Source organism: Canis lupus, chromosome 22 (genome assembly GCF_003254725.2).
Source record: "Canis lupus dingo isolate Sandy chromosome 22, ASM325472v2, whole genome shotgun sequence".
NCBI classification, from domain to species: Eukaryota; Metazoa; Chordata; class Mammalia; order Carnivora; family Canidae; genus Canis; species Canis lupus.
In genome coordinates this window covers 57,170,649-57,198,028 of record NC_064264.1, presented here as the reverse complement: position 1 = coordinate 57,198,028, position 27,380 = coordinate 57,170,649, and the positions used below count along the sequence as shown (strand labels likewise).

General features: G+C 40.5%; 1 protein-coding gene across 2 annotated transcripts in view; it reads right to left on the bottom strand.

Moving 5' to 3' along the window:
- Window positions 1-6,457: 6,457 nt before the first annotated feature.
- The window catches only part of TNFSF13B (TNF superfamily member 13b), a 78,682-nt gene continuing 57,759 nt past the window's right edge, over window positions 6,458-27,380 (bottom strand). The window contains exons 5-8 of one of the 2 annotated variants that reach the window (XM_025441258.3): window positions 22,363-22,419; window positions 12,012-12,124; window positions 11,777-11,927; window positions 6,458-8,078 (exon numbers count right to left, since the gene is read on the bottom strand). In XM_025441258.3, coding sequence (XP_025297043.3) covers window positions 7,966-8,078; window positions 11,777-11,927; window positions 12,012-12,124; window positions 22,363-22,419 — 434 coding nt within the window. In that variant the 3' untranslated portion in view covers window positions 6,458-7,965. The remainder of the gene's footprint in view (window positions 8,079-11,776; window positions 11,928-12,011; window positions 12,125-22,362; window positions 22,420-27,380) is intronic. The other variant, XM_025441259.3, reaches the window with a different exon arrangement.

The window sequence follows — 27,380 nt, the reverse complement described above, 5'->3', positions numbered from 1 at the left end:
ATACATAACTTCCCCAGGACCTGATTTCCTCAGGTAATTACCATACCTGGCATCACAGAGTTGATGATTTTTGCAACCTAGGAGAAAATCTTAGCAAAACACACATCTGATAAAGGACTTGTATCTGAAATATACACAGAGATTTTAGAACTCAACTATAAGAAAAGGAACTTACCAGTTGGATGGTGGGCAAAAGATCTCAACAGGCACCTCACCAAAGAAGATACCCAGATGGCAAATAACCATAGGATAGATGCTCCACATCCTGCGTCATGAGGGAACTGCAAATTGAGTATAAATGAGATAACTCTACTCACCCATTAAATGGTGAAAACCTGACAGCAAATCCTGGTGAGGTTGTGGAGCAACACAACCGCTCATTCATGGCTGTTGGGAATGCAAGATGGTGCCACCACTTTGGAAGACAGTTTGACAATTATTTACAAAGCTAGACACACCTTACCCATATGTTCCAGCAGCACTCCTTGATTCCACTCAGGGGATATTATTCAGCAGTAAAAAGAAACAAGTCATCAAACACCAAGAAGGCCAGGGGAACCTTAAATGCATATTGCTAAGTGAAAGAGGCTGGTCTCAAGAGGCTGCACATGATATGGTCCAAAGTCTATGGCATTCTGGAAAAAGCAAAACTAGGCAGACAATACAAGGATGAGTGGTTTGCCGGTGGCTTGGGGTGTGAAGGGGTGAATAGGTGGAGCACAGAGCACTTACAAGGCAGGGAAAGATTCCCTACGAAACTGCAGTGGTGGCTACATGACATCATGCACTTGTGGAAACCCGTGGATTGCACAACACCAAGAAAGAACCCTAATGGAAACTGTGCACTTTAATAATCCTGTATCGGCGTCTGCTCATTAATCATAGCAAGTTCATCACACTGATACAATCAATTAATCACAGGGGAAATTAGGGTGGTGGTGATTGGGTGTACGGGAACTCTGTGCTTTATGTGGAATTTTCTGAAAACCTAAAGCTGCTCTAAAAGTAGTATATTGATTTTTTAATTAAAATTAGATAATGTGGGGCACCTGGATGGCTCAGTTGGTTAAGTGTCTGCCTTCAGCTGAGGTCGAGCCCCACATCTGTCCATCCGGCCCCCTGCTCAGCGGGGAGTCTGCCCCTCATCCAGCTCATGCTCTCTCTCTTACTTGCTCTCGGGTAAATAAATAAAATCCTCAAAAAAAATTAGATAATGTGTGCAGATTGGTCTAGTGCAGTGAATATATAAGTAGTTTAAAAATTTAACGGAAGTAGTCTGCTATGTGTAAGCATCAGAATATATCACTAACCATCTCCCAGTAAGGGGTCAGAGATGGGAAGAGATTTCTACAAAGCCTGAGCCTACTTAGCCAAGAGAGCCTGTCCCTCAGCCTCCATCCCCTGTCTCTCCCTGCCCTTATTCTTTCCCCCTGCTCTGACTTTCCAGGATTGTATCTTTTCCAGGATTGTATCACAGCTTTCTGTGGACGAGCAGAAACCTATTTCCCAGGTTTGCCAACCATTTCATACAGTTGGACAGGAATCAATGTCCATCACGCAGGAACGGAGTAGAAATAGTGATACCGCAACTTTTCATTAAAAGTTGCATGTGATTTGAGGAAACAGGGTCTGGTTTGTCTGTGAACCATCTTCCAGTCCCGGTTCTATCAATCCTAGGATTTCTTTAATGCCCTGGAGTAGAGCACAGGTGGTTTCGGTTCCTTGTTCTCGTGCTTCCCTCTAGTGGTGACACTTGGGCATAACATCTCAGCCAGGCAAAGGCAGGACTGCCCCAAAACAGCATTTTGCGGGCTTCCAAATAACTGTAGCATCTATAGTTGACAGTTTCATGACTAGAGAAATTGTGAATTTAAAACTTGTCCTTTGGGAACCTGGAAAACACTACCTGGCCAGGTGATCGTGGATCTCTGATTTGATAGGGTGGATGTGAAGGGTTCTCCAACTCTATGGTGTTCTTCCCTCAAAAGGCACATCAACTCCGTTCCAACCGTGAGAATATCAGGCAAACCCAGACTGAGCGACATCCTGCAGAACAGCTGCCCAATACTCCTCAAAACTGCAGAGGCCACGAAACCAAGGAAAGTCAGAAGCTCAGAGCAGGGGAGGTAAAGGGGCTGGACATGCCCTGGATAGGATTCAAGGAAGAAAAAAGATAGCGGTGGGAATGCCAGTGAGATTCTGGTCAAGCATGGAGTTCAGCTAATCATAATGTACGGGTGTCCTTTCCCAGGTGTGATGATGTGAGAAACGTAGACGATGTAAGAAACACAAGAAACATGTAGGGGAGCCTGGGTGAGGCATTTGTAGCCTTTTGTAAATCTAAATCTACTTTAAAATTTTAAAAACGTGCTTCGCATATTTTCCTTAAAAGGTGGTAATGGTGGTTGTTGCTGGGAGACCCTTCTTTTCCTTCCTGGCAATATAATCTCGAGTTCCTATTATTTTTGTTTTTGTTTTTTAAAAGATTCTATTTATTCATGAGACACACAGAGAGAGGCAGAGACACAGGAAGAGGGAGAAGCAGGCTCCCTGCAGGGAGCCCGATGCGGGACTGGATCCTGGGACTCCAGGATCACGCCCTGAACCAAAGGCAGATGCTCAACCACTGAGCCACCCAGGCGCCCCTCAAGTTCCTAATGTTTTCAACTAAATTCTGTAACTTTCTGCACAGCTCTTCAAATTCATTTTTTTAAAAAAATTGCATTTTGCACTTTATATGAGTAAATTTTACAGCATGTAATGTGTACCTTAATACATTTTTTTGAAAAGAAGAAAATTCTCTAAGTTCTATCCATTGATTCCAATGTTATCCCCTAGCTCTTTAAGTAATGAAAATGTTTCTTCCTTCCTTTTCCTCTCCTTTTTATTTATTTATTTATTTATTTATTTATTTATTTATTTGGATTTTGGCAGTAGGGGCGGTGTCTTTCTTTTTAAATTTTTCCCTCTCGTATAGAAATTTCTACTATCTTTATGCTTCATTACTTGGGAGTTTCTATATTTTTCACAGTCAGGTGTCATGTTGGGAAAGGCACATATGCGGAGGTGAGGGCTCTACTTTCCTGAGAAGCTGTGGGATCCACTCCCCAGGACAAACAGGCCGGCAGCCAGGATTCCCGTTAGTGTTAAGTTGCACAAAGGGAATCTCTGCAACTTCCCAGACTCGCCCAGCGGCTGCACCTGAGCTCATGTGGGAGCATGAGACGGTGTGCCAGGCTTGCCAGCCTCCTCTCTGGGACCCATGGTGAGACAGGTACCCGGGAGCGTGGGACACACGGACACAGCCGGGACGGCCCCAGCGAAGCAGGCTGTCTTCTCTTGGGGAGTTTGCTCCGAGGCTGGAGGACGGCCTGCGACGTGGCGGAGAGCAGTCCTCAGCAGGTGATGCTGTTTAGAAACATCTTGTTCATTTTTGCTGTGAGTTTGGGACCCTAACTGAGCAGTCCAGTCAACTCTGAGGTTTACACTTTAAAAAACAATCACTTGCCTTAACTTCCAAGGCAGCCAGATGGCCCTGTATGATGCAGTGGACTTCTCTGAAATGCAAACCAATGTGTGGCTGTTTTCATTCTCACGTGACTCTTCACCCACAGCGTCCTGCTCATCCCCGAGTGTGGCTCCTACTCCAGGGGGTCACTGTGCACCCCTCAGGATGCTCACTCCCTGGCGAGGCCCCTTACAAAGATCAGCTGTTTCCCAAGGTTTGGAGGGAGCCACGTGGGGGGCGATGCTGAGGGCTGTGGGCAGGTCCCCCTCATCTACCTCCTGAGTCTGCTGAGGCTGGCTGCAGGCTGGGCATGTAGGGCGCCCCCAGGGCCCAGGAGGCTCTTCCCTGTGGACGTTTTCTTTCTCATCACCACTACCCACCCCCTTCCTGTTTTCTTGCCACTCCCACCTGATCCCCTGGATCCAGGTCCTTTCACACTTATCAGGTTAAATTTAGGGCAGCCTTGGCTCCCACACTGACACTCTTGTCCCTACATCTTGGAAATGCTTAGGCTCTGGGGCAGGATTTCTGTTTCCATTGGCACCATCAGGCAGAGGCAGTTGTCCTTTTGGGACCTGAAGACAGGCAAGAGTGGTGTTCCCAACCCTGAGGGGCTGCATTCTTTCTTCTTTTTAAATTTTTGGTATATTCAAGATCTCTTAAGACCAAACAAAACCAGGTTCTTTCAGATCTTTTGCTAAAATAAAACCAAACACTGCATGTCTCTTTACTTCTTTTGAATTCCATACTCATGCTGCATTAATATTCTTCTATAATTTTATCTTATTACCTTTATTTTTAAGTGATGGCGAACATAATTTCATTGCATTCATTGTTAAACAACGCGAGACTTAGTTGACTTAAATAAGGACAGTGGTGAATGTGAGGACCTCAAAGCAAGCCTGAAAGCTGGTCAGGCCACGGCTGGACAGGGATGTCCCCAGAGTATGGTATCACTGACCCTGCATGGGCCCCTCACTCCTATGCATTACCTCACAAAAGATGAGGAACCCCAAAGGAGAAGCTGCCCTGGTATCAGCATGACCAGGGATCTTGGGCCACTGCCTTTTAACGGTGATTTGTTTGTAAAAGTTAATCCAATGTATACAAAGTTACAGAACTGATGTATGAAAGGGAATGTGCCCACAGATCATCGGGAGCAAAGTGCATTTGATAATCACTAGTCTTGGGCAGCCCCGGTGGCTTAGCGGTTTAGCACCGCCTTCGGCCCAGGGCGGGATCCTGGAGACCCAGGATCAAGTCCCACATCGGGCTCCCTGCATGGAGCTTGCTTCTCCCTCTGCCTGTGTCTCTGCCTCTCTCTCTGTCTATGTCTCTCATGAATAAAAAAATAAAATCTTAAAAAAAAAAAGATAATCGCTGGCCTCCTCATGCAGGGCCAGCAGGTGACAGGTGGGCAGAGAGTTGTATGGGGTCTGCAGCCCAGCACCTGCCTGGATAAAACTAGCCTACGGCACTGCTGCCTCTACAGCCTGCTTCTGTGCCACTTTCTGTTAACTCTTTACCCCTCAGATATCTTTCTGGCAGTATTTACTGAAGCTGAATGTATGAACATTCAATGTCACAATAGTTCGGCTTCTAGGTATAAATCCAGCAGAAAGGTGTCCATAGGTTTCCTCAAATATTTTCGGAGAATATTCATAGAAAGTTTAAATGTCCTGTTTTCATGCCACAAATCTAGGTTTTTTATATTAGCAACCAAGTCAAAAACCATAAAGTGACACGGAAGCCAAAGCAAACACATTAAGCTGTCGGCCTTGATGCCCCCTTCACGGGTCACCACCTCTCTCCCGGGACAGGCAAGCCTGATTTGTAACTCAAATTACAACAGGATTCATTAAGTTCCCCTATCAATACACTGCTGCACCCATAATCACCCAGGCCAGGAAGATCCCCTCTCTGGCTCGTCTGTCCCACACGGGCGAGCAAGCCCACACCCTCAAGCTGTCAGTTGTCAGCCCTGTTCCTGCGTTCACATGTAAGACCAGAGCCTCAGGTCTGGGCTCATACACCCAACTTTAGAAATGCTCTGTTCCAGAAAATCCCAGTACAGCATCATTTTTCTTAAATTGGGGGAAAGATAGGGAAGAGGGAAGCTGGACCACCAGTGCTGCCATGGGGACCCCGCATCCCCCACCCCTGCACTACCTCATCTTCGTCCCGTTTCCTCATTGCTAAATAAACTCCTATTGAATGGGTCTGACTCCACTCACAGCTTACACTCGAAGAGGACGGGATTCACATGTTTAATGCTGGTTTAAGCTGAAAACAAAGTAAGAGTTAAGAATATTTCATGCAACGGAATGCAGCATCTGCTGATAACTGGGCTAAGCCATTGAAGCACAGGGTAGCTGTAGACTACGGTGGCTGGTATGCAAGCCTGTTCATCTGTAGCACTACCTTCTTTACCCATGTGCTCCAAGAATTACTTATTTTCTTTCTATCTATCTATCTATCTATCTATCTATCTATCTATCTATCTATAAAAGCAATGTGAACAAATTCTTTCTGAAATATGTAAAATATTTGTAATTTCAAATGCTTTGTTTCATACCCTAACATATATTACTTTTTAATACTTTTACAGGTATGCACTGAATTTTAATTTATTTATTTATTATTTTTTAAAAAAGATTTACTTATTTTAGAGAGAGAGAGGGAAGAGGAGAGAAAGAGAGTATGGGGGAGATGGGGCAGAGGGAGAGAGATAGAGAATCTCAAGCAGGCTCCATGCTGAGCACTAAGCCTGTCCCGGGGCTCCATCTCATGCCCCCAAGATCATGACCTGAGCAGAAACCAAGAGTCGGACACTCAACCAGCTGTGCCAGCTGGGTGCCTCTGCCCTGAATTTTTAAAATGGCATTTAGTTACGTGAAGAGAAGCCAAAAGATGAGTTGGTGTTAACCAAACTCCAATCAAAAAGCCAAGCAGAAGAAATTGAAGTTTTTTATTTGGCAATTCAACTTAGCAGCAACACTAGGAAAATGACTCACCCCCCAGATCAAGACTCCTGCTCCACCTATGCATTCAGATTATAATATTGTAAAACAAAGTAAGTTGCAAAATATATTTGATTTTAACCAAAAAAGCCAAAATTGTAGTAATCAGAGTTTTAAACAAAGTTTAATCTTAGACACAAAGTACAAATCGTTTTTTGTTCTGTTGTGAAAAGCATATCCTTAAAAACATTTTAATGTAGACTGGAGAAAATGAGTGTAGACCCGGGTCTATTGTTTTCCATCTACTGTTTAAACTAGAGAAGGAAATTGTTTAATGGAGTAAACTCCTTAAACCGATGACATTTAACAACAACAACAAAAAAAAGACAAGCAGAATAGGGAAACTGATGTTCTAAGGACGGTTATGACAGCATTTGCAAATATGATTGTCTATTAGACTGAAATGAGGGTGATGTCCCTGGCGCATCCTGAGCACACAGCTCAGCTCACCCTTAAGGAAGCCAAGAACTTTAATGAAACCTCCACTTCTGTAAAGCTAATCACAGGAGTATGTTGTAAAGGCTGTGATAATAGCAGCAGTTCAAAACAGAAGAATAGGAAATAAAGGGCAAATATATTCCATTGTTATAAATGTATTCATTAACTTCTCTTGGGAGATTTTATTTTTACATAGGAACAATTAGAGCTGGGCTTTTTTTTTTTTTTTTCCACCTAATGCTCGTATGCGTAATAACTGGAATTACCCCACAGTAAAATTTCTGAAGTGAATGAAATTAGCTACGAAAAAATACATCAGGTGCAGATACACGAGAGAATTACCTCCCTCCTGTGAAAAATATCTGGTGCTCCATCAGGTGATACAAAATATTACAGGTAAAAACTGCACACTTGAAGTAAACCAGACGAATTTAAATAGTACCTGAATTTGAAGTCCAACTGCTTAATATATTTAAATGTAAGCTTTTAATTCCTTTTTTCATGTGTTAAGTGCAAGATTTGTTTGTTTTTCTTACTTACTACAATATTAACTGAAAGAGACTGGCAGATTGCACACGAAGAGAGAGGATGGACCTGAGAGTTCCCACATGTCCTACAGTCCTGTGGACGCCGGCAGGTGGTGTGCAGCAGTGATGGAATGCCGTTTTGGAAGAAATGATTCTTGCTCTTTTGCAGCCTGTGCTTCCTCCAGGTCAAGAAACTATGACTAAATTGTTTAACATGGCATTATAGGGAGAAGGCTACTTCTATCTTTCCTTAAATGGGCCCTATTTCTCATAATTCACATGACACCCTTTGGCTGTGGTTGTCTGTTAAATTTCCTGTTTTGGTCTAGTTTTAGCGAATCAAAACAAAGAGCTCACAGAGAAGGCTACGGTAACTACTGTTTTTCTTCCTTTTGGTGTTTCCAGTTAAGAGCCTTCTCCTTAGAGGTACAGAGAAAAGAAGGGATACAGCCACAAACGAGGTGTAAGTAGGTCACAGAAGCTTCAATGCACCAAAAAACGTGCCGTCCCCATCTCGTGATATTTTAGCGTCCTCACGCGGTATTGCAAGCTGGAGCTCATCTCCTTCTTCCAGCTTTGCGATGCCTGGAAAACAGTGATTTACAGGGACTTTAAGTGATTGTACAACGCGGGAGGCCAGGGGCGGGGGCATTAAGTAAAACAATGTTATTTTGGAAAAATGTGAACATGGGCATTCACACTTCAAATGACACCAGCAGACTTCTAAACCAGTTACTACTCTATCAGCCTAAAGACAAAAAAGAGCTAAAGCAAATGAGCACAAAGAATTACAATGGGTATAAGTGTATTTATCACCTGCTATCTGTAAAATGGAGACTCTGAACAGAAAGCCATGTCTTAGTTGAAGAAAAAAAGTTAAGTATGTCATGCACATTCCTCGATGGGGTATTGTATGGTTAAAAGTGGTTTTGCTTCATTTTATTGACAAAGAAAACTGTTTATAATAATTTAAAAAAATTATGTTAAATATGAACACAAACAGAAATACAAAAAAATAATGGTGCTAAATAAAAATATAAAACAGAAATACAAAAAGTACTCACACCATGTAGTATGTATATACTGCATAGACACTCATAAATACACTTAAATGTGGATATAATATGTGTGTATAATTAAAAATAAAAAACAAGGGCAGCCCGGGTGGCTCAGCAGTTTAGCGGCACCTTCAGCCCAGGGTGTGATCCTGGAGACTGGGGATCAAGTCCCACGTCGGGCTCCCTGCATGGAGCCTGCTTCTCCCTCTGCCTGTGTCTCTGCCTCTCTCTCTCTCTCTTTCTCTCTCTCTCTGTGTCTCTGATGAATAAATAAAAAATATTCTTAAAAAATATATTCTTAAAAAAATAATAAAATAAATAAAAAATAAAAAACAAAACACCACCTATTCACAAAGCCCATCTGTTAACAGTTTTTTTCTGGAGTCCAGACAACCGGGGTTAGGAGTCATGTGGATTATTTTTTACAATGTTCTATATTTCCATGTTTCCCTAAATGACCATATTTGTCCTCATAACCAAAAGCAATAAAGTACTTAAACTGACTGAAAAACCTGTATGTGCCTAATTTACAATGATGTGTTCTGCATATGTGTACACAGGGAGTACACTCAGTACATCAGTGGGGACCCCACTTTAACAGACAAATATGAGGGAAAAGAAAGGAGAATCAAGGGAGGAGAAGACACAAAGAAACTAACAAAGAAAGAAACTAAGAATACCAAAGCTGTTAATACTTTCAATCAAGTATTTAAAAAGTAGTTGCATTTTCATAAATCTGCCATGAAAACGTATTTACGCGAATTATGTTGTGTATATTAACATCCATCATCAAGTTGAAAGCACCTAGGCCTCCTTAGGCAACAGCCAGTCAGTGTTTACTTATCGAAACTTATGATGTACCAAACACCTTTCTAGACACGCACAGGGCTGTGATCAGAATGACAAAAATTCTGTCTCCAAGGATCTTGGGTTTTTTTTGTAATGGTTTGAGACAATAAACAAAAGAACAGTTTCAGGTAGTGTGGAGGGTGACGTGTACACTTTTCAGGATTAGCAAAGCATTTGATGACTACATGAAATAGTAAAAAAGAAACAGACTGGAATTTATTTGTTGAATAAGTCAGTTGTTATAAAGACTGAATATAATGTAATATTTTGACAAAGGCTATTGATCACACAGCATTAGGTAATACTAACTCTCAAAACAAAGTCGGAGTGAACCAATGATTTTAAGGTAGGTTCGATGGAATATCACTCAGCCATTAGAAACGACAAATACCCACCATTTCCTTCAACGTGGATGGAACTGGAGGGTATTATGCTGAGTGAAATAAGTCAGTCGGAGAAGGACAAACATTATATGTTCTCATTCATGTGGGGAATATAAATAATAGTGAAAGGGAATATAAGGGAAGGGAGAAGAAATGTGTGGGAAATATCAGAAAGGGAGACAGAACATAAAGACTCCTAACTCTGGGAAATGAACTAGGGGTGGTGGAAGGGGAGGAGGGCGGGGGGTGGGGGTGAATGGGTGACGGGCACTGAGGGGGGCACTTGACGGGATGAGCACTGGGTGTTATTCTGTATGTTGGTAAATTGAACACCAATATAAAAATTAATTTATTAAAAAAAATAAAGTAGGTTCGGTTTAAAATTGCAACACAGGGCTATTGGCTATTTCAATTTTTCCAGGTTATAGAAATCAGGTATAACTTTGATTAGTAACTTCACCACACACTCGCTTTGTTAATGAAATAGTAAGACTCAGCTTTGTGTAAAAGCGGGCCTTGATGTTACACCGGGCTCCTCAAATGGACCATTTACATTTTTTCTAGGTTATTATATGTGGAAGTACTGCATTCTCTTATATATTAATATATAGTTTTTAATGGTTTTGAACAGAGTTGCCCTAGAACAGATTAAAATTGCACACCTGAAATGCTCTGGAGAATAGTTCTCATACATAACGCGAAGCTGCTGGCACTGAGATACAACTTTAAGGTTTGGTTAATTATTCTTAAAAGGCAAGGCACCTAGGGAATGTGGCTTAGAGTGTGAGCAGGGAGGGGCCAACAGCCAGACACCACCCGAAGAGCTCCTGGGGAAGCTCTGAGGGCTGCTGCATCTGAACACGGTACCAGGCATGGCCCCAGGGAGCCCCTGAGGTACCGGTTTGGATCTGCAACGCCAGGATACTGGTCATCATCACTGGCTGCAGGGGAACATCTCTTTATGAAAATTAGGGAGTTTTAGTTCAACACACTTCCTCATCATCCCCTTACAGCTGTTTATGGCTGTGGGTCCATAGTGCCAACTGTGTCCACTTTTTGAACTATTTTCCTTCCTTCCTGATTGAGTTACTATGTACTTGTTAGCAGGCACCTTCACATCTCAGGGCTTCAGAATTGGCGGCCAGGCTCCCAGCCTGTGTGACAGTAACTGTCTGAACTGAAGACATTCCTCGGGTTCTCAAGGGATTTATCAAATGACCAGAAAGGAACAAATGTATAAAAGGCAAATATTCCTCCCCCATACCAGCTTTGATAAATTTACCCCCAAAATAAAATGAAGAGTATGTTGGCAATTATAGCCCCAAAGACCTGGCTGAACAAAGCGCTGCCTTTCTCTTTTCCTCTCTACATTTTCACTGCCCCTGATCTGAAGAAGCCTTGCTCCTCCATGTCCCCATCCCAAATCAGCTGTCTAGTGTCCACGTGCACCAGACGTCACCTGTAGGAGAGTGAGAGAAAGCCACTGAGCAACTTGACCAGACCCTCAGTTCAGTCAAGGGCATTTCTTCAGCAACACGTGGAAAAAAAAAAAAAAAAAAAAAAAAGCAAACCCTAGAGGCTCATTCTCTGGAGTCGGACCACTTGGTTTAATCCAAGTTCTGGAAATTAGAAGCTGTGCCACCTAGGACAATGTGTACTACCAGAGTGCCTCAGATTCCACCTTCCTTAAAAAGGGAGGATCATGTGAAGGAGCCCAGGTAAGGTGCAAGACAAGGATGCCTGGCACATGGTAATCATTCATCCTGTTATCCTCATCGCTGTTCTTATGCAATATTATATACTGAAGCAAATGCAGTTTAGAATGGCTATCCATGTTGCCTGCCCTTTCTCAATTACAGAAGAGTGATAAAACTATCGGTCACAATTTTATCCATTTCAATGCATTTGAACTAGCTTATCATTCCAGAGAATAAAAACCATGCAGTATATCAAGGAACATCTTCCTGTCTATTGATACAGAACCGTTATTTACCAGCTGAATAACAGGAATTATTGGGTAGTGTTTCAGGCATATTTTGAATACATCGGAACAAAGTCACCAGGCTCAGTTCATCCCCAAAGACATGGACTTTTTTCCTCTGTATTAGGTGTCCCATGGCAAAGGTGTTATCGGTGTATAAAACCTGAGAAACAAACCAAAGAAGCTGGTCAGAAGTGAGCATGGGACGGAGGCTGGGCGGTTGGCAGCAGGTGCGCGGGGAACCTACCTGACTGTATATGAAAAAGTAACCGGCTTCTTTTACAAGTATTTTATTTTCTTTCTCCTCCAGAGCTCTTCCCCTTTTAAAGCTGAGCAGCCATGGAACAAATGTGTAAGCTCCTGTGATGAAGACAGAAAACTTGTGAGAGCAGCAGTTTTTCACCTCCACTTAACGGTAAAACCGAGTCTGAAACTTAAGAGACGAATTTTATCTTTTGGTAAAAGAGGAGAAGGAGACAAATCAGGATGCTCCGTGCTGTCTCAGCAGTGGTCTGCACATTACTACCACACCCCTCAGACACAGGAACCCAAGGGCAAGCACTTTGCTTTTATTCTCATGTATTTAGCAGCGCTCACCAGACAGCCTGGTCTGGATGGGAGAGTCTCTGGATGACACACTAATAATAGGGATTTTCTGGTTTTGCTTTGGTTTCCACAGACAAGGGAGTTAGTATGGGGAAGAAGTCCTCTCCCCAGTACAGCACCAGAACAGCACTTACGGACAGCAGGGAAGTGACCAAGACAAAACCTATAATAGGACACAGTCAAGGAACTCGGAGATATTTGTCGGTGATACTCAAGTTGAAGTGGTTAGTGGTCAGCACACTAATTCTCCTTCATGACCTGAGATCTCTCTGGGGAGTGATGGGGGAGCCAGAGCTCAGAGCAGCCAGCAGCTCCAGAAGCAGGTAGGCAGGAGGGGACCCGGTCCCCACGCCAGAGCACCCTGCTCTGGGATGAACACCCGTGTGGGAGGTGCAAACACTCCTCTCCTATGAATTCACACCACAAATTCACTACATCTCTCACCACTGTGTAAAAATACTGGAATAAATGGTGAACTTTGAGGCTGGCTTAATAAATGGGGGGGGGGTTATAAATAAGATGGCGTGAAATAAGTGAAAAGAAGATTAGGTAAGTGGTAATATAAGGAGAGAATAGTGAAATGAAACTGTGGTAGTATAAAATAGTCTAAAAAATGTTCCCATGTAGTTAGTACTGTAGAACCACAAGCGTCCCCGAGCTTCACCTTGCTCATTGCATAAAGGGAAATAATAAACCTCAGAGCCCACTGGACAATAAGCCAGAAGCTCAGCAAGAACAATTTGTCCTAGCAGGAGCTTAAAGAAAATGTTTCCCTGTGAATTTTTGTAAGAAGGTGGCACCACCCAAGGATGTGGTGTTGGAGATGCTTTCACGTTCATAGATACAACTGCTAGGTGAATGTGCCTGGGTCAGCCATTCCACCAAGGCAAACCCATCATATCTGAACTTTTTCTAAATAGATCTTTGAGGGAATAGTATAAAACAAGAACCACACATTCTCTGAACACTTCTGAGAAGTAAAGAACCTGAGGTGCTCACACAAAGCAAACGACAAGGTGAATCTGAGTTCAGTTCCCTTAGGCAGCCCTGTAAGTGGGCATGCCAGACTGGAGGGCAAGGAAGGAGCCTGGCAGGTGCCTGTGGACGTAGGTGCTCTCGTGCCTCCTCTTCTGCACTCCTAGGATGCACCTCTGTCTCCCACAAGTAGGCTCTGCTGTTCCCAAGAAGGTCTGTGAGGAAATTTGGCTTGGGTGAAAGCCCTCTGGTGCTGTGCTGAAAGGGGACAGTCCCTGGAGAAAGCCTCCTCAGTTACAAGTCGCAGAGGCAAACTCACCATCCCCTGCTGTTTACACAGCATCAGCATCCTTTCAGTGGAGAGGATTATGGTAGCATAGTTTTACATTTGTTTAAGTGAGATCATGTGCCCAAGGCACTTCTAAATGCAGTGTGTCCAAAAGAGGAGGAGGAACTAATGATCATGGCTGTTCTTACTATAAAATAACTGATGATGGAAGGGGACTGCTCTCGTGGTCATGAGGACACCTGCCCGATGCTCTGACCAAGGAGGGCCTTCCTCCATTCAAAACCATACACGTCTTAGGTTCTGACCTCTCTGGGTTCAGGCATCACTGCTGTCCGGTTTCTGGCTCCTCCCCCGGGCCTAGTCACTGAATTAACTACTTCAATTTTAAACATAAAATAATTCAAATTGGTGGGGTACGATGCAGTTGCCCACCAGCATCCTGTTGTTTTTTAACATTTTTTTAGGGTATCCTGGGGGGCTCAGCGGTTTAGCGCCGCCGTCAGCTCAGGGCATGATCCTGGAGTCCTGGGATAGAGTCCCATGTCAGGCTCCCTGCATGGAGCCTGCTTCTCCCTCTGCCTGTGTCTCTGCCTCTCTTTCTCTCTCTGCGTCTCTCATGAATAAATAAATAAAATCTTTAAACAAAAAAAAAAAAAGCATTTTTAAAAAAATCTATTTTTAAAAGCATTTTACGAGCTAGTTGCTGGAACTAGCTAGTTGTGTGAGATGGAGCGTCACCACGAAGGCAAGATGCACTTGTGAGCTGAAAGAAAGACACACATTTCCAAAACCGCTTGCTCATATTCTGTCTAGAGATATTTATTTACTAAATTTCTTTTTCAACACCTTAAGTTGGTTTCCTACTTCTTTACACCATACATCTACCTATAAAATCAGTAAGCTGGTTTTTACCCAGTTTCACTGCTGCATTGTCAGAATAGAAAGAAAAACAAGTAGTTATTAGGTATAAATTTTTATGTTTTCTTGACATTTTCTTTTGGCATTTCATCCTATCTTGCTGGAAATATTCTTACAAGAGACAGTACATGGTTGCTGGTTTTTATGCACTGTCTATATTTCTCCTTCCAGCACATACATGTTGCACACACATGCATACCCACAAATTACACTGCATGAGGCCAAATGCCAAGGACACAGCTCTGCACACATCTGCGTTCAATGAATATGTGTTACTGAGTGAATCTTAAATCCTTTAAGAAAACAGACGAAACAATACATTAAAAGCTAACGTAGGGCAGCCCAGGTGGCTCAGCGGTTTAGTGCTGCCTTCAGCCCAGGGCCTGATCTTGAAGACCCGGGATCGAGTCCCACATCAGTCTCCCTGCATGGAGCCTGCTTCTCCCTCTGCCTGTGTCTCTGCCTTTCTCTCTCTCTGTGTCTCTCATGAATAAATAAATAAAATATTTTTTAAAAAAGCTAAAGTAATTATAAACCTAAGCATAAATATTATAAACATGTTTCTACATCTTAAAACTTAATTTAGATATTTAGCATGTTAAATTAGACTATGGATAAATGCTAACAAGAAAATATGCATGAAGTGCCTATTCTGTAGGATGCTTTTCTAAGCCAGAATGTATCACTACCAATTGATATTTGAGAATTTGTAAATAAAGTCCAAGAGTATTACTGCTTCTCTCTCTCTCTGTTAGTCCACAGCTAAAATACAGATGTGCTGCGGCATGTAAAGGCTGAACTTCCCAGGTCCACTTAGCTGTAAATACTTGATGTATTTAAAGGTTTTTGAAAACTTAATATGTACAATAATATGTGAACTTAAATTAACAGAATGCCAGTATTAATATGTGAAAATAATTTATACATATACTTGAAAGTGTCCGCTCTTAAAGGAGCTCTTTCCTGATCAGACTTATACAAAATATATAAATTTTAGGTTGACAACATTTCATAGAAAAATCTGATATATTTCATTAATACCTGCTTTTTATTTTACTTTATGAATAGGAGATTTCCTTGAAAGCATCCATACTTCCGGTGTTACCTCCCTCAGAAACTGAAAATAAATGTTGCAGAGAGCAGCTGTCAATCACACCTATCCTATTGGGTTACAACTCTTGATTTTGTAATCCTATTATCATACAGCTGCTGGAAATAGTTTTAGGGGATAAGATACTGATAATACTTTTTTAAAAGGCAGATTATGTCAATTAATTCAAGAAATAGTAATTTCTTGTATAAAACAAGTACTGTTTGGCATAGAAACCCACAGTTATGGCAGATTTGGTTTTATAGTTGAGGCAGAGCAGCTAGGCCAGTCATGGGGGCTGAGCTCTTCAAAGGGCTGTGAGCAGCAGACAGAGATGATTACTCTATTTTAGAGAAACCACTATGTGGCTACCAGTCAAGGAAAGGTACAAAATTGGGGCCAAGGAAACCAGCCATGGGGACACATGAGGGCGGTCTAGCAGGATGGTGAGATGGGAATGAAGGGGAATAGATTAATTCAGGTTATATTCATGGGGAATAAATGATAGGGTTTTGAGATTAATGTACTGAGTCAGAGGGAACAGTCAAGAATGACACCCAAAATTCTACAGGAGGCAACCGAGGACACAGTCATCACACTCACTGAAATGGGAATGCTGGTGGAAGGAATTTGGGGGCAAATTGTACAGCCCAGGCTGAGATGCCACTGAGTTGCAAAGGAAGAAATGTTAAAGAGACAGAGGTGTATACAGGATTGGAGCTGAGTGGTTTGGGCCAAAGTGCTACATTTAAACCATCCGCACATAGATGCTAAGTGACAACATAGGAGTATTTAAGAACGCCAAAGCAGAGAGAAGAATGAAAAGAGAATGAGACTGTATCAGAGGACTGAAGAGCATCTATAGTAAGAAGGTACATTTAAGAGTAACTTGCAAGGAAATTTACAAAGGAGTGGCCTAAAGGGTCAGAAAATGGGTAGAGAAACAAACAAGGGCAGTGTGTGTTTCATCAAATGTCAAATTCTATTGGGATACTACAAGTAAATCTCATCATTTCCTGTAGAAAATACTCACATGGCAAAGGCAGAAATAAACAAGAGCCTTCTGCCACCAACATGAGTGTGGAAATAATGTCTGTCCTTTTCTACCTCCTGTTCCTTCATGTGAAAGAAGCAGACAGATTCATGTTCCAGAGTAGTCGTAAGGGCTTCAAAGTCACTGGGGTCCCCCTGGTACTGGGTGTGGAAGGGGAGGGACGAAGCAAGGAGAGCAGTGACAGGTTCTGGAAGTGGCCGAGTCCACAAAGAGCCAGCAAAAATCACCCCCCCTAAAGGTGAAGAAGCCCTCGTATGCATGCAGACGTCTCTGACGAGTATACAGTCCAAGAAGTTTCTGTGTCACCTAAAAGAACTTGGAAGATGAGGAGGGGAAAAAATCATTTAAATGAAAATAAAAATTTCAGAGTGGAAAATAGGTTTTGTACAAAAGAAAGATGGAAATAAAGAGTTTAAAATTTGAAAAAAAAAAAAAAAAGGACTATAGAATATATAGGACCCATAAAACAGTCTTACCCACATACCTGTGAACAGACCCCTGGTAGGCAAAACCAGCAACAACAAAAAGTCAAGCAGAGCAACCACAGAGGGCTGCTACAGACAGAGAGGACACACCCCAGGCCAGGAAGTTGATTCCAAATAGCTTCACTAGTTTTGTGCTGCTGTAACAAATCACCACAGACTTAGTGGCTTGAAACAACACACATTTACTAGCTCATGGTTCTAAACATCAAAAGTCTCACTGGGCAGAAATCAAGGTGTTGGCAAGTCTGGGTTCTTTCTGGAAGCTGCAAAACCTATCCCTTTTCTGGCTCCTGCAGTTGGCCTGCTTTCCTTGGCTCATGGCCACCTCCATCTTCCCAGGCACCCATCACATCATGCCTATCTCCACTTGCATCACCACATCGCCTCTCTGACTCTGATCCTACCAACTCCCTCAGTAAGGATGCTTGTGATTACCCTGAGCTCCCGGATCAGCCAGGGTAGTTCCCCCAAAGTTATTATCTTACATCTGCAAAAGTCCCCTTTCCCACATGACCTACAATACTCACAAATTTCAGGGATTAGGCTGCAGACATCTTTGGGAGCTGTTATTCTACCTACCATAATAGTCAACTCTGAAATATACAGTAAAACAAGCATTGACTTTTTAAGGTAAATAATTCTTTGTATAATCAGGCAAGAAAGTCAAGCCACTTATGAGAAGAAAAATTTCTCTTACCTTGGTTTTCTTCAAGTGCATTTAATGCCAAAAGAGAGTAGAGAAATTCCTACAACTCAAGTAAAGAAAAGATAAAATGGGGATTTTGCATCCAGCCACCTTTCTTTAAAATATAAAAACTACAGGGCAGTCTGGGTGGCTCAATCAGTTGAGCACCTTGCCTTTGGCTCAGGCCATGATCTCAGGGTCCTGGGATCATGTCCCACGTGGGGCTCCCTGCTCCTTTTTTTTTTTTTTTTTCTTTGATACTTCCTCACTTTATTAAGGTTAACAGGATACTTATACATCTAAACATTTACTCTAGGTATTTATTCAGTGACATTTAAATTCTGAATTACCTTCCCATAATTAAGTTTCTTTAGGCACATTGGTTTGTATTTTACAGAAAACACTTATCTTTAGGTCACAAACAGGAAAGAATATAATTTGCAAATGTTACAAAGATGATACCAAATCTCAGCTAACCTCTTTCCCAAATTGCAACCATTGTTAGTATTTAAAGAAAACAGAGCCCCCAAATAATTGCTTACACATTATCACTGTATGATTGTGGTGACTAAGAAATCCCTGAAAGAGCAGTAAGCCATGATTACTGGAAAGCTCAGAACACTAGCAAGGCTTAATTGCCAAGTATTTAACAGAAGGCCACAAATTGTGTTTTCCTAAGAGGAGCTAGGAACTATGGATGTCATTTAGTAATGCATTGGAATGGCATTGCCTAGTGCGAGTGTTGCACAAAAACTCCAGGTCACCTCTTCTTTATCATTATTTTGGATAAGCTTCCACAATCATAGCATGGCCCTGCCCACCAGCTGCACAGGCAGCCACTAAGCCTAAGGTAAAGACCCCTCCCCCCTGCTCATGCTCTCTCTCTCTCTCTCATGCTTGCTTTCTCTTTCTCTCAAAAAAAAAATCTTAAAAAAAAAGAGTATTTGAAGAATAAGGGCCAAATTCTTCTTAATTTTGAAGAAAGAATGAATCTACACATCCAAGAAACTGCATGAATTCTAAAAAGGATAAACTCAAAGAGATCCATACCAAAGTGAGTTATAATTAAGGGGTTGAAAGAAAGAACCAGGAGAAAATCTTGAAAGCAGCAGGACAGAAGCAATTTTTCCAATACAAACAAGGGAGATGCTCAATAATATTAACAGTTGATTTCTTTCTTGAAACCATGTAGGCCGAAAACAGTGGGATGACACATTTAAAGTTCCAAATGAAGGATTACATCATCAAGGTGGCAGCATAGGAGTCTTACACATCATCCCTCCACAGAAACAATAATATTGGTGCCAAAACACCAGAAATTCAGAATCCAGCTAAGAAGTAGAAACTAAGTAGTAGAGCACAGACTGAGAAGAAGTCACATTTTTATAGGTAAGAAGAGCAATTTCAACTTATTTACATTAGCCCCTCCCCCAAACATGCCTAGGTCAGCACCACAAGATGGCCTCAGCCTGTGATTCCCCTGTGGAGGGATGGTGAGATCTGACTGTGCTCCAGGCCCCATGGTCTCTCAGAGTGCCTTCCATGGAGCTGGGTTCCATCTTGACCCATACTTTGTGCTGAACATCCAAAAGAGCTTGGTCCCTGCTACAGTTAGAAACAAAAAAAGGGAAGACATTCTTATAGCTCCAGTTTGTTTTCTTTGTTTTGTTTTGCATGATTGAGGAAAAGCAAAGAACAGATTATTTTCCTCCAGGAGGGAAGGGAGGAAGCAAAGGAGACCTTGCCCCTGGCCTTACAGTAGATAATATTAGGCACTGCTGATCAGTAAAAGTGTCTCCCAGTCAAAATCAGTCCATGAGAGGTAGCTGCATAAGCAACAAAGCAACTCTGCAAGGAATGTGAAGAATCAAGAAAATCCAACACAATCAAAGGGATAAAACAAATCTCTAGTAAATCTGAAAGAAATAGCTATAAAGAGTTGTAGATTACTCTGAACTCTAGTATAAAAGTTAAAAGACAAAAGCATTAAAAGGAATTATAACTACAGTAATTTGTTAATAGACACAATATAAAAAGTTGTAAATCAAAGTTGTTATCAGCTTAAAATAGACTACTGTAACTACGTTGTTTGATATAAGTGTCATGGTAAACACAAATTTAAAAACCTATAGCAGATATCCAAAATACAAAGAAAAAGGAATCAAAACATATAAATTCACAAAATAGTCAAGCCACAAAGGAAGACATCAAGAGAGGAAGAGAGGAACAAAGGAACTACAAAACAGCTAGAAAACAATTAACAAAGGAAAATAGTAAGTCCTCACTATCAGTAATTACCTTAAATGTAAATGGATTACATTATCCAATCAAAAGGCAAAGACTGGCTGAGTGAATTGAAAGAAAAACAAAATCCAAACATATTCCGCCTATAAGAAACTCCCTTCAGCTTTAAGGAAATATATAGTGAAGGGCTGGAAAGCAATATTTCATCCAACTGTTAGACAAAAGAGACAAGAAGTGGCTATTCTTATATTAGACAAAATAGGCTTCAAGTAAAAAAAAATGTCACAAAAGACAAAGAAGGTCATTATATGATGACAAGTAGATTGATTCATCAAGAGAATATAACAAGTATGTATGTGTGTGTATACACACACACACACACACACACACACACACACACACATACACATATACACTCAACACTGGAGCCCCTAAATGTAATAGGCAAATACTATCAGATTTGAAGGGAGAAATAGACAGCATTTCAGTAACAGTAGGAGACTTCAATATCCTACTTTCAGTAATGGATAGATCACCCAAAAGAAAATCAGTAAGGAAAAAGTGTTCCTGAACAATACTATAGACCAGATGGACTTAGCAGATATGCACAGAATATTCTGCCCTATAGTCATAGAATATGCATTCTTCCTAAGGACACAAAGAAAATTCTCCAAGATAAATAAAATATTGGGGCACAAAATAAATATGAACAGATTTAGGAAGACTGAAGTCACACCAAGTATCTTTTCCAGCCACAATGATATGAAACTAGAATCAGTAGTAGGAGAAAAATAGGGATATTCAAAATATGTGGAAATTAAACAAAACACTCCTGAACACTAACAGGTCAAATGAAACCGAAAGGTAAATTTAAAAATATCCCGAGACAAATGAAAATGGAAACACAATCTATCAAACTTTATGGGACACAGGCAAGCAGTGATGCTACAACATGCCCATGTGCACCAACAGGTGCTGGTATCACAAGGCTAACCAATGGTTCCAAAGGGCAAGGCACCCAGTTCAGCACCCCTTGGTCAGTGAAGAGCAGTCACTACATAATATTCCGTGGAATTCATGTTCACGATCAAGGAGCAACTTCATCTTCTTGTGTGACATAGCATTTTCGTTTTGTCCAAATGTGTAAAACAAAGTTAATATTTTTAAAATGTTTTCTTTGGTCTTTAAGTTCTTCTTCTGACTTCATTTTAATTCTTAGTAAACAGTCTGATGCCTATTAAAGTGGCAAGCATAGGACTTTGGAAAATGCAGAGAGATAAATAATAACAGAATCTCAAATAGTTCCCTCTGTGTTACATGTTACATTTGGGATCACTAAAGTCACTCAGAAAGATACAGATGCAAGACAGCACTCAAAAAAAAAAAAAAAATACAGCACTCCTGGCACTCAAAGGCAAATCCAAAAATATTCTCTGGGCTCCTTCTCATTTCCATCCTGGCCTCCAGCTTGACTCTCTGATACTTGTGACCTCCCTGTTCTGGGTCGCAGCCCAGACATTCCCTAGCCCCTGGCCTGCTTTATTTTTCTCCATAGCACTTAATTTTATCATTCTACATTTTACTGATTCATTTGCTTTTTTTGTTATTTTTTTCCTGTTTTCCCCTCATCAAAAGGTAAATTTCATGAAAGTGAGGAACTATACATATTTTCTTCATTGCTAAGCTCTATGGCTCACACAGAAATTGGAACATTGTATGTCTTTAACTAATATGTGTAAAACATAAAGCAGTCATTTCACATTAGATTATCATAAAAGTGTTATATTTATTTGCACACAGTATATATTTATTAATAATTAATATTAAATGTTTGTGATATGTTCAGTTTCATCTTCATCCTATTATGATTTCTCAATCCTAGTAAAATAGGTGAACTGATATTTGTGCAGATGATCTCAAGTCATTAGAGAAGCCAAATTGATTTCTAAAAAATAAAAAAACCAAAAACTGAATTTGGCTTAGTATTGATTTTGTTTTATCATATGCTAATTTTAAAAAATTTCTAAGTATTAGCACCTCTACTAAACTAATTCTGCTTGTTAGATTATTATATTAGCCTAAATATTTACTCCCCAATCATTTTGAATGTATTTCAGCTTCTTATTTTACATCTGATTCTGAGAAGCTTGGAGGCAGACAGCTGATGTGAGATGAAGTCTGAATATAGTCTTACAAGTGATTAGATTGGGTGGAACCGTAATAAGAAAAGTTATAGGAGATGATCTTATTACCTTTTCGTATAGTAGGTGTGTCACTGTCTGCAATCAGTTGCAAGCAGTCCTGAGTGACTGAAAAACAAAAATACATCCTTTTAGCTACTTGAATAAGAATGATAAGGGAAGTAAGATGTCTGAGCGCATAAGGCTACACAGCTGTTCTTCCAGAAACACGGAAACAATTATGCTTCCTACAGAGCCTGCACTTTGTTTTAAAACTGCTTTATGAAATCTGCACATAGATTTTTGTTACAAATTTTACTTAAAATATAGTACATACATGAAATTCATGGTTTAGAAAAGCTCTATGGGCTGTTTGAAACACAGTAAGTGTACCATCCTTAGAGTCCAACCTAACTTGCTGTGAGGTATGATGCCTGGACAGAAAGTGAGTTTAGTGATGATTATCATGTGCCTTTCAAGCCCACCGTACATATGAGCCAAATGATCAGAATACTCTAATGTAATGTTTTTGTTTTAGAAAAATCCTAACATTAAGGAGTGCCTGGATGGCTCAGTCAGTTAAGTGTCCGACTCTTGATTTTAGCTCAGGTCATGATCTCAGAGTCATGAGATTAAGCCCTGCATCCAGCTCTGCGCTGGGCATGGACCTGCTTGAGATTCTCTCTCTCCCTCTCCCCCCCCCCTCCCTCTCCCCCACTCTCTCTCTCTTTCAAAACAAAAACAAAAACAAACAAAAAAAGCCAATGTTAAATAGCAACTCACTGTTACTGCTAATACAATTACCATTACTGAGAATAAAAATATTTATTGAGTAGATACAAATACAGGCAACCTCACAAAAATCCTAAAAATTATGTACGGGAAACTAAATCCTGAAAAGTGTAAACAGCTCATTTGGGGCCCATGGTGAAAAGTTAGCCAGAGCTTAACCCGTGCCTGTTTCACTCTGGAGCCAAAGTCAAGCTTTGGGTAAAATATTTTGGATCAAGAAGAGAGAAGAGACAGCATCTTTCAAAATAAAATGGGAGATTTCCCTGAAACTGCATAATCAGTAAAGTTTCTGGGAAGCATCAATTTGCATCACATATCACGTGTCCAATATCCCAGACAGCATTCAAGGAAACAGAGGACTATTCTGTTAAATAAAGACAGATGCCTCCAGGTAAAAGCATATTGAGAACACTGTGTAGATATCATGAAAAATAGGACACAGAAATTTAAGTTTGCCTATTTTAAGTCAAGAAGACATTAATTTAGAGTTTTTTTTATTACCCAGCAAGTATCTTATTCAGAGTTGAAGTATTACTTTAAAAACATTCTTCCCACATTTTAAGAGCTTGGCACAGTGAATTCCTGCTTCATTTGATGATTTTAAAATGTTCTAAGTTCTAATATTTGCAACACAACACCTAATAACAGATGTAACAGTTACAAGCTATTCCCAAGCTGCACAAACATACGGCTCTACAAAGATCACCGCTGCAGGGAATGATCACAGAAGAGAATCTGTTAAGAAGTCTCCCTCGGTGTTTGGGTGGAAATACGATGTTGCAATTCCTTTATCACCCTGAAGCTTTCCTAACATATTTCTATGTTTATCTGATCATTTCAATAGGAGCAGAACATTCTGGACTACTTGTGATTCTTTTGTTGATCTGCAAAGCAATGGTGGCCATGTCTGTGCCACAGGGAAAATGTGACTCATTAGTGCTGTTACTATGGTAGACCTTCTGCCACCACAAATAAGTAAAAGCATCGCAAGAGGAAGAACTGTTGTGAATAAGGATGGCATGAAAGAAAGAAGAAACAAAACACCCACAGCAGTGAAAGACTGAAGAGCGGGCACAGTATCTAGCTAGAGTGGCCCTACTAACCCTGCCTTTAACGTGTTCCTATCTTTCTAGCAAACACTTCTTAAGGAACTACCATTCATAGGGCACCATGGTAAGTTCTGTGAGGGATACAAGGGTCAATCAGAGCTTGGGAGAAGAGGATACTGACAAAGGTCAAGGTCAAATTTCCAAATGTTCCATCTTTCCTTTGCTGTATGTGCATATGCATACAGAGATTATTAAGTGAGATAGTGTATGTGGCCCATTTAGTACCATTCCTGGTCCACGATACTTACAAGGTCAATCTTGGCTATTATAGTGGGAACAGTGCTAGCATTATTGCTCTTCACACTATTGCACTCAATAAACTGGACACATAAAGGAAGAGCACCAGGAGGCCATTAAAACCAAATGACCCCAATACAGAGAGACAAGAAAAATTGTAATATGTTATTCCGATTCCAATTAACCCTTCTTGACCATTTACCCAACATCCCATAGAATACTTACATGTTTTATTCAGAGAAAGAGTCTACCTAGAAAACATCTGAATTTTAATCTCTGCAGCCCAACTAGAGTTGGCTACAACTTACATGTTAAAAAACAATGATCTATTCCATCACGTAGTAGCAGAAATATAATTTTAATAGAAAATACACTGTGGTAAGAAAAGTGTATTCCAAGAAAATACTCTTCAGAAAGGAAAGTGGAATATTACAATAAAAGTTCAGTAATACGTTTGAATTACACTCACTGAGACCAGTGTCATTCATTGACTTTTCTTGTTCCAAAGTCAATGGACTTTTGAACGAGGGCTGTCGGAAATAAGCCAAGGACATCCCACTTTGGCCTCATGAGTTGCTGCTTATGTGTCGTCAACCTCATCAGTGCTGTTTACCTCTTTGCTTTCAGCTCTTCCATTTTAGGAAATCTAATGTCCATTATCATCTTCTCTCTAGTACAATCCTTTAAGACTCTCCAATTCAACAGATCTGGCCTTAAAGTATGTATTATTGCTCACAAAAAGTGGGTCAAAATAGCAATACTGCTTTTTCACATCTCCCAGTAGCACAGATAGCCAACCACAAGAGTTTTGAGAATGCACAGTCGAAGGTAAGAAACACAATGCTGGTAACAACTATAATGGTCATCAATGTCTTTGGTTTTCAAGTCTTGCATACATCCTTCTCTCTACTACAACTGAAGGAAACTTGAAGAGTGTGAGAATAATCTATCTTTTTAACTAAACAGGGTGACAGCATACATTAAAACCTTTCTGTATGATGGGGATATACATATTTCTAAATATATATATTTTATATTATAATAATGTGTGAAAAAAAGGATAATTGATAAGTACAAATTTACAGCATAATATTGATTCATAACATTGTATTTTGTGTAAAATGTTTCTAAAACAAAAATATTATATTGATGGCAAAAATAGTTTACAAAAGAGAATTCCTAAAATAAGAGTTTTTAGAACAAAAATAATTTGCTATTGCTCAATATTTGATATAATAAAATCCAACCAACCTCACAGTGAGAATACATTTAAATATTTTCCATACGGAAAACATTTTGAGTTTGAAAGCCATGTGTATGACATTTTTGCAGAGCCTGTGTGGCTCAGTCTGTTAAGCATCTGCCTTCGGCTCAGGTCATGATCCCAGCCCCACATTGGGCTCCTTGCTCAGTGGGGAGTCTGCCTCTCCCTCTTCTCCCCACCCCCCCATGCTCTCTCTCTCAAATAAATAAAATCTTAAAAAAATAAGTATGACACCTATGCTACATTCAAACACCATTTAATTAGGAGAAGGGATTTGACAGTTTATGGGATTGCTAGTATCTGCTGTATTATTTTCTGTATTGGAACTAGACGTTTTCAAACTAGAATTGGGTTTACTGTACATTATTTCAAGAAAGTTCAACCTAATATAAACTACCATAAATAATGCAGTTATTGCAGATTATGCGTAATTCCAGTAGAAAGCACAGAGCTTCCCCCATTACATCTGCCCCATTCATATGAACCTCACCTACTTGTTCCTGATCATCCTTCTTACTCAGCTCATTGAAGCTGCTTCGAAGCTCCTCAGTCTGGATGAGAGGCCCTTCCTGCATTTCCCTGTATCTCTTCTTCCTTCCGTCCTCTTACTTACTGCACCATAGTTTCTGAAGGTGATGCCTCTCTCCTATTGCTGCATACTTTACCTATCAGTATATGGAAGTCATGTAGTTTGATTTTTATGGAACTAATTTTTTAAATTTTATTTATTTATTCATGAGAGAGAGGCAGAGACATAGGCAGAGGGAGAAGCAGGCTCCCTGTGAAGAGCCCAACATGGGACTGATCCCAGAACCCTGGGGTCACAATCTGAGCCAAGGGCAGATGCTCAACCACCAAGCCACCCAGCTGTCCCTGGAACTAGTTTTGAATAAATAATCAGTGGAAAAGTCTAACTAGGAGAAATCCCATAAAGATCTAAATATTGATCTAATGATGGACATGGATTTAAGAAGAAATTGAAGAAAACATGACTTTGGGATAAACATTCCTTAAGGAATGGGAATACAAGAATTTAGGGGTAAAAAAAATGGATTTTAGAGTTTTATTTGACCATTGATAAACAGTTTGCCAAAACGAGTTAACAGGGTTTTAAAAGTCTTTCTAGAGATCTAAATTGTATATATTTGACTTACCAGAAAAGCTTTTAAAAATTCAGAATTTTTAATCTTGAGAGGGCCTGCCTGATACATGTTGTGCTTTAGAAAGATCATAATGCATCCTTGTGTAGAATAAAATGCAGAGAGTATGAAAGCAAAGGGTCAACTGTTGACTGGTAGTAAATATAACATGAGGATTTGATCTCAGAAGCAATTATATAAATAGAGCATCCGAGGTACATTGTGAGAAAAAAAATTAAAAGTTTGTAACTAATGAGTATGTGTCTGAAGAAGAATTAAAAACTAATAATGAAAACACGATTTCAATTCTGGATAATTCAGAAAGATGGTTGTACTACAATCCTGAGGCAGTACAAAAGGGGAGCTGGTTCTTTGGAGGTTTTGGAAAGAGGTTGATAAAATAAAATAGAAATTACAAGTGTCAACAGGAGTAAAGAAAGATATCTCAATGTAAGATTTGTGTGTGTGTGTGTGTGTGTGTGTGTGTGTGTGTGTGTGTGTGCTGAGTCCTAAGCACTAACTGGGCATTGTTACATACCCTTCATAATG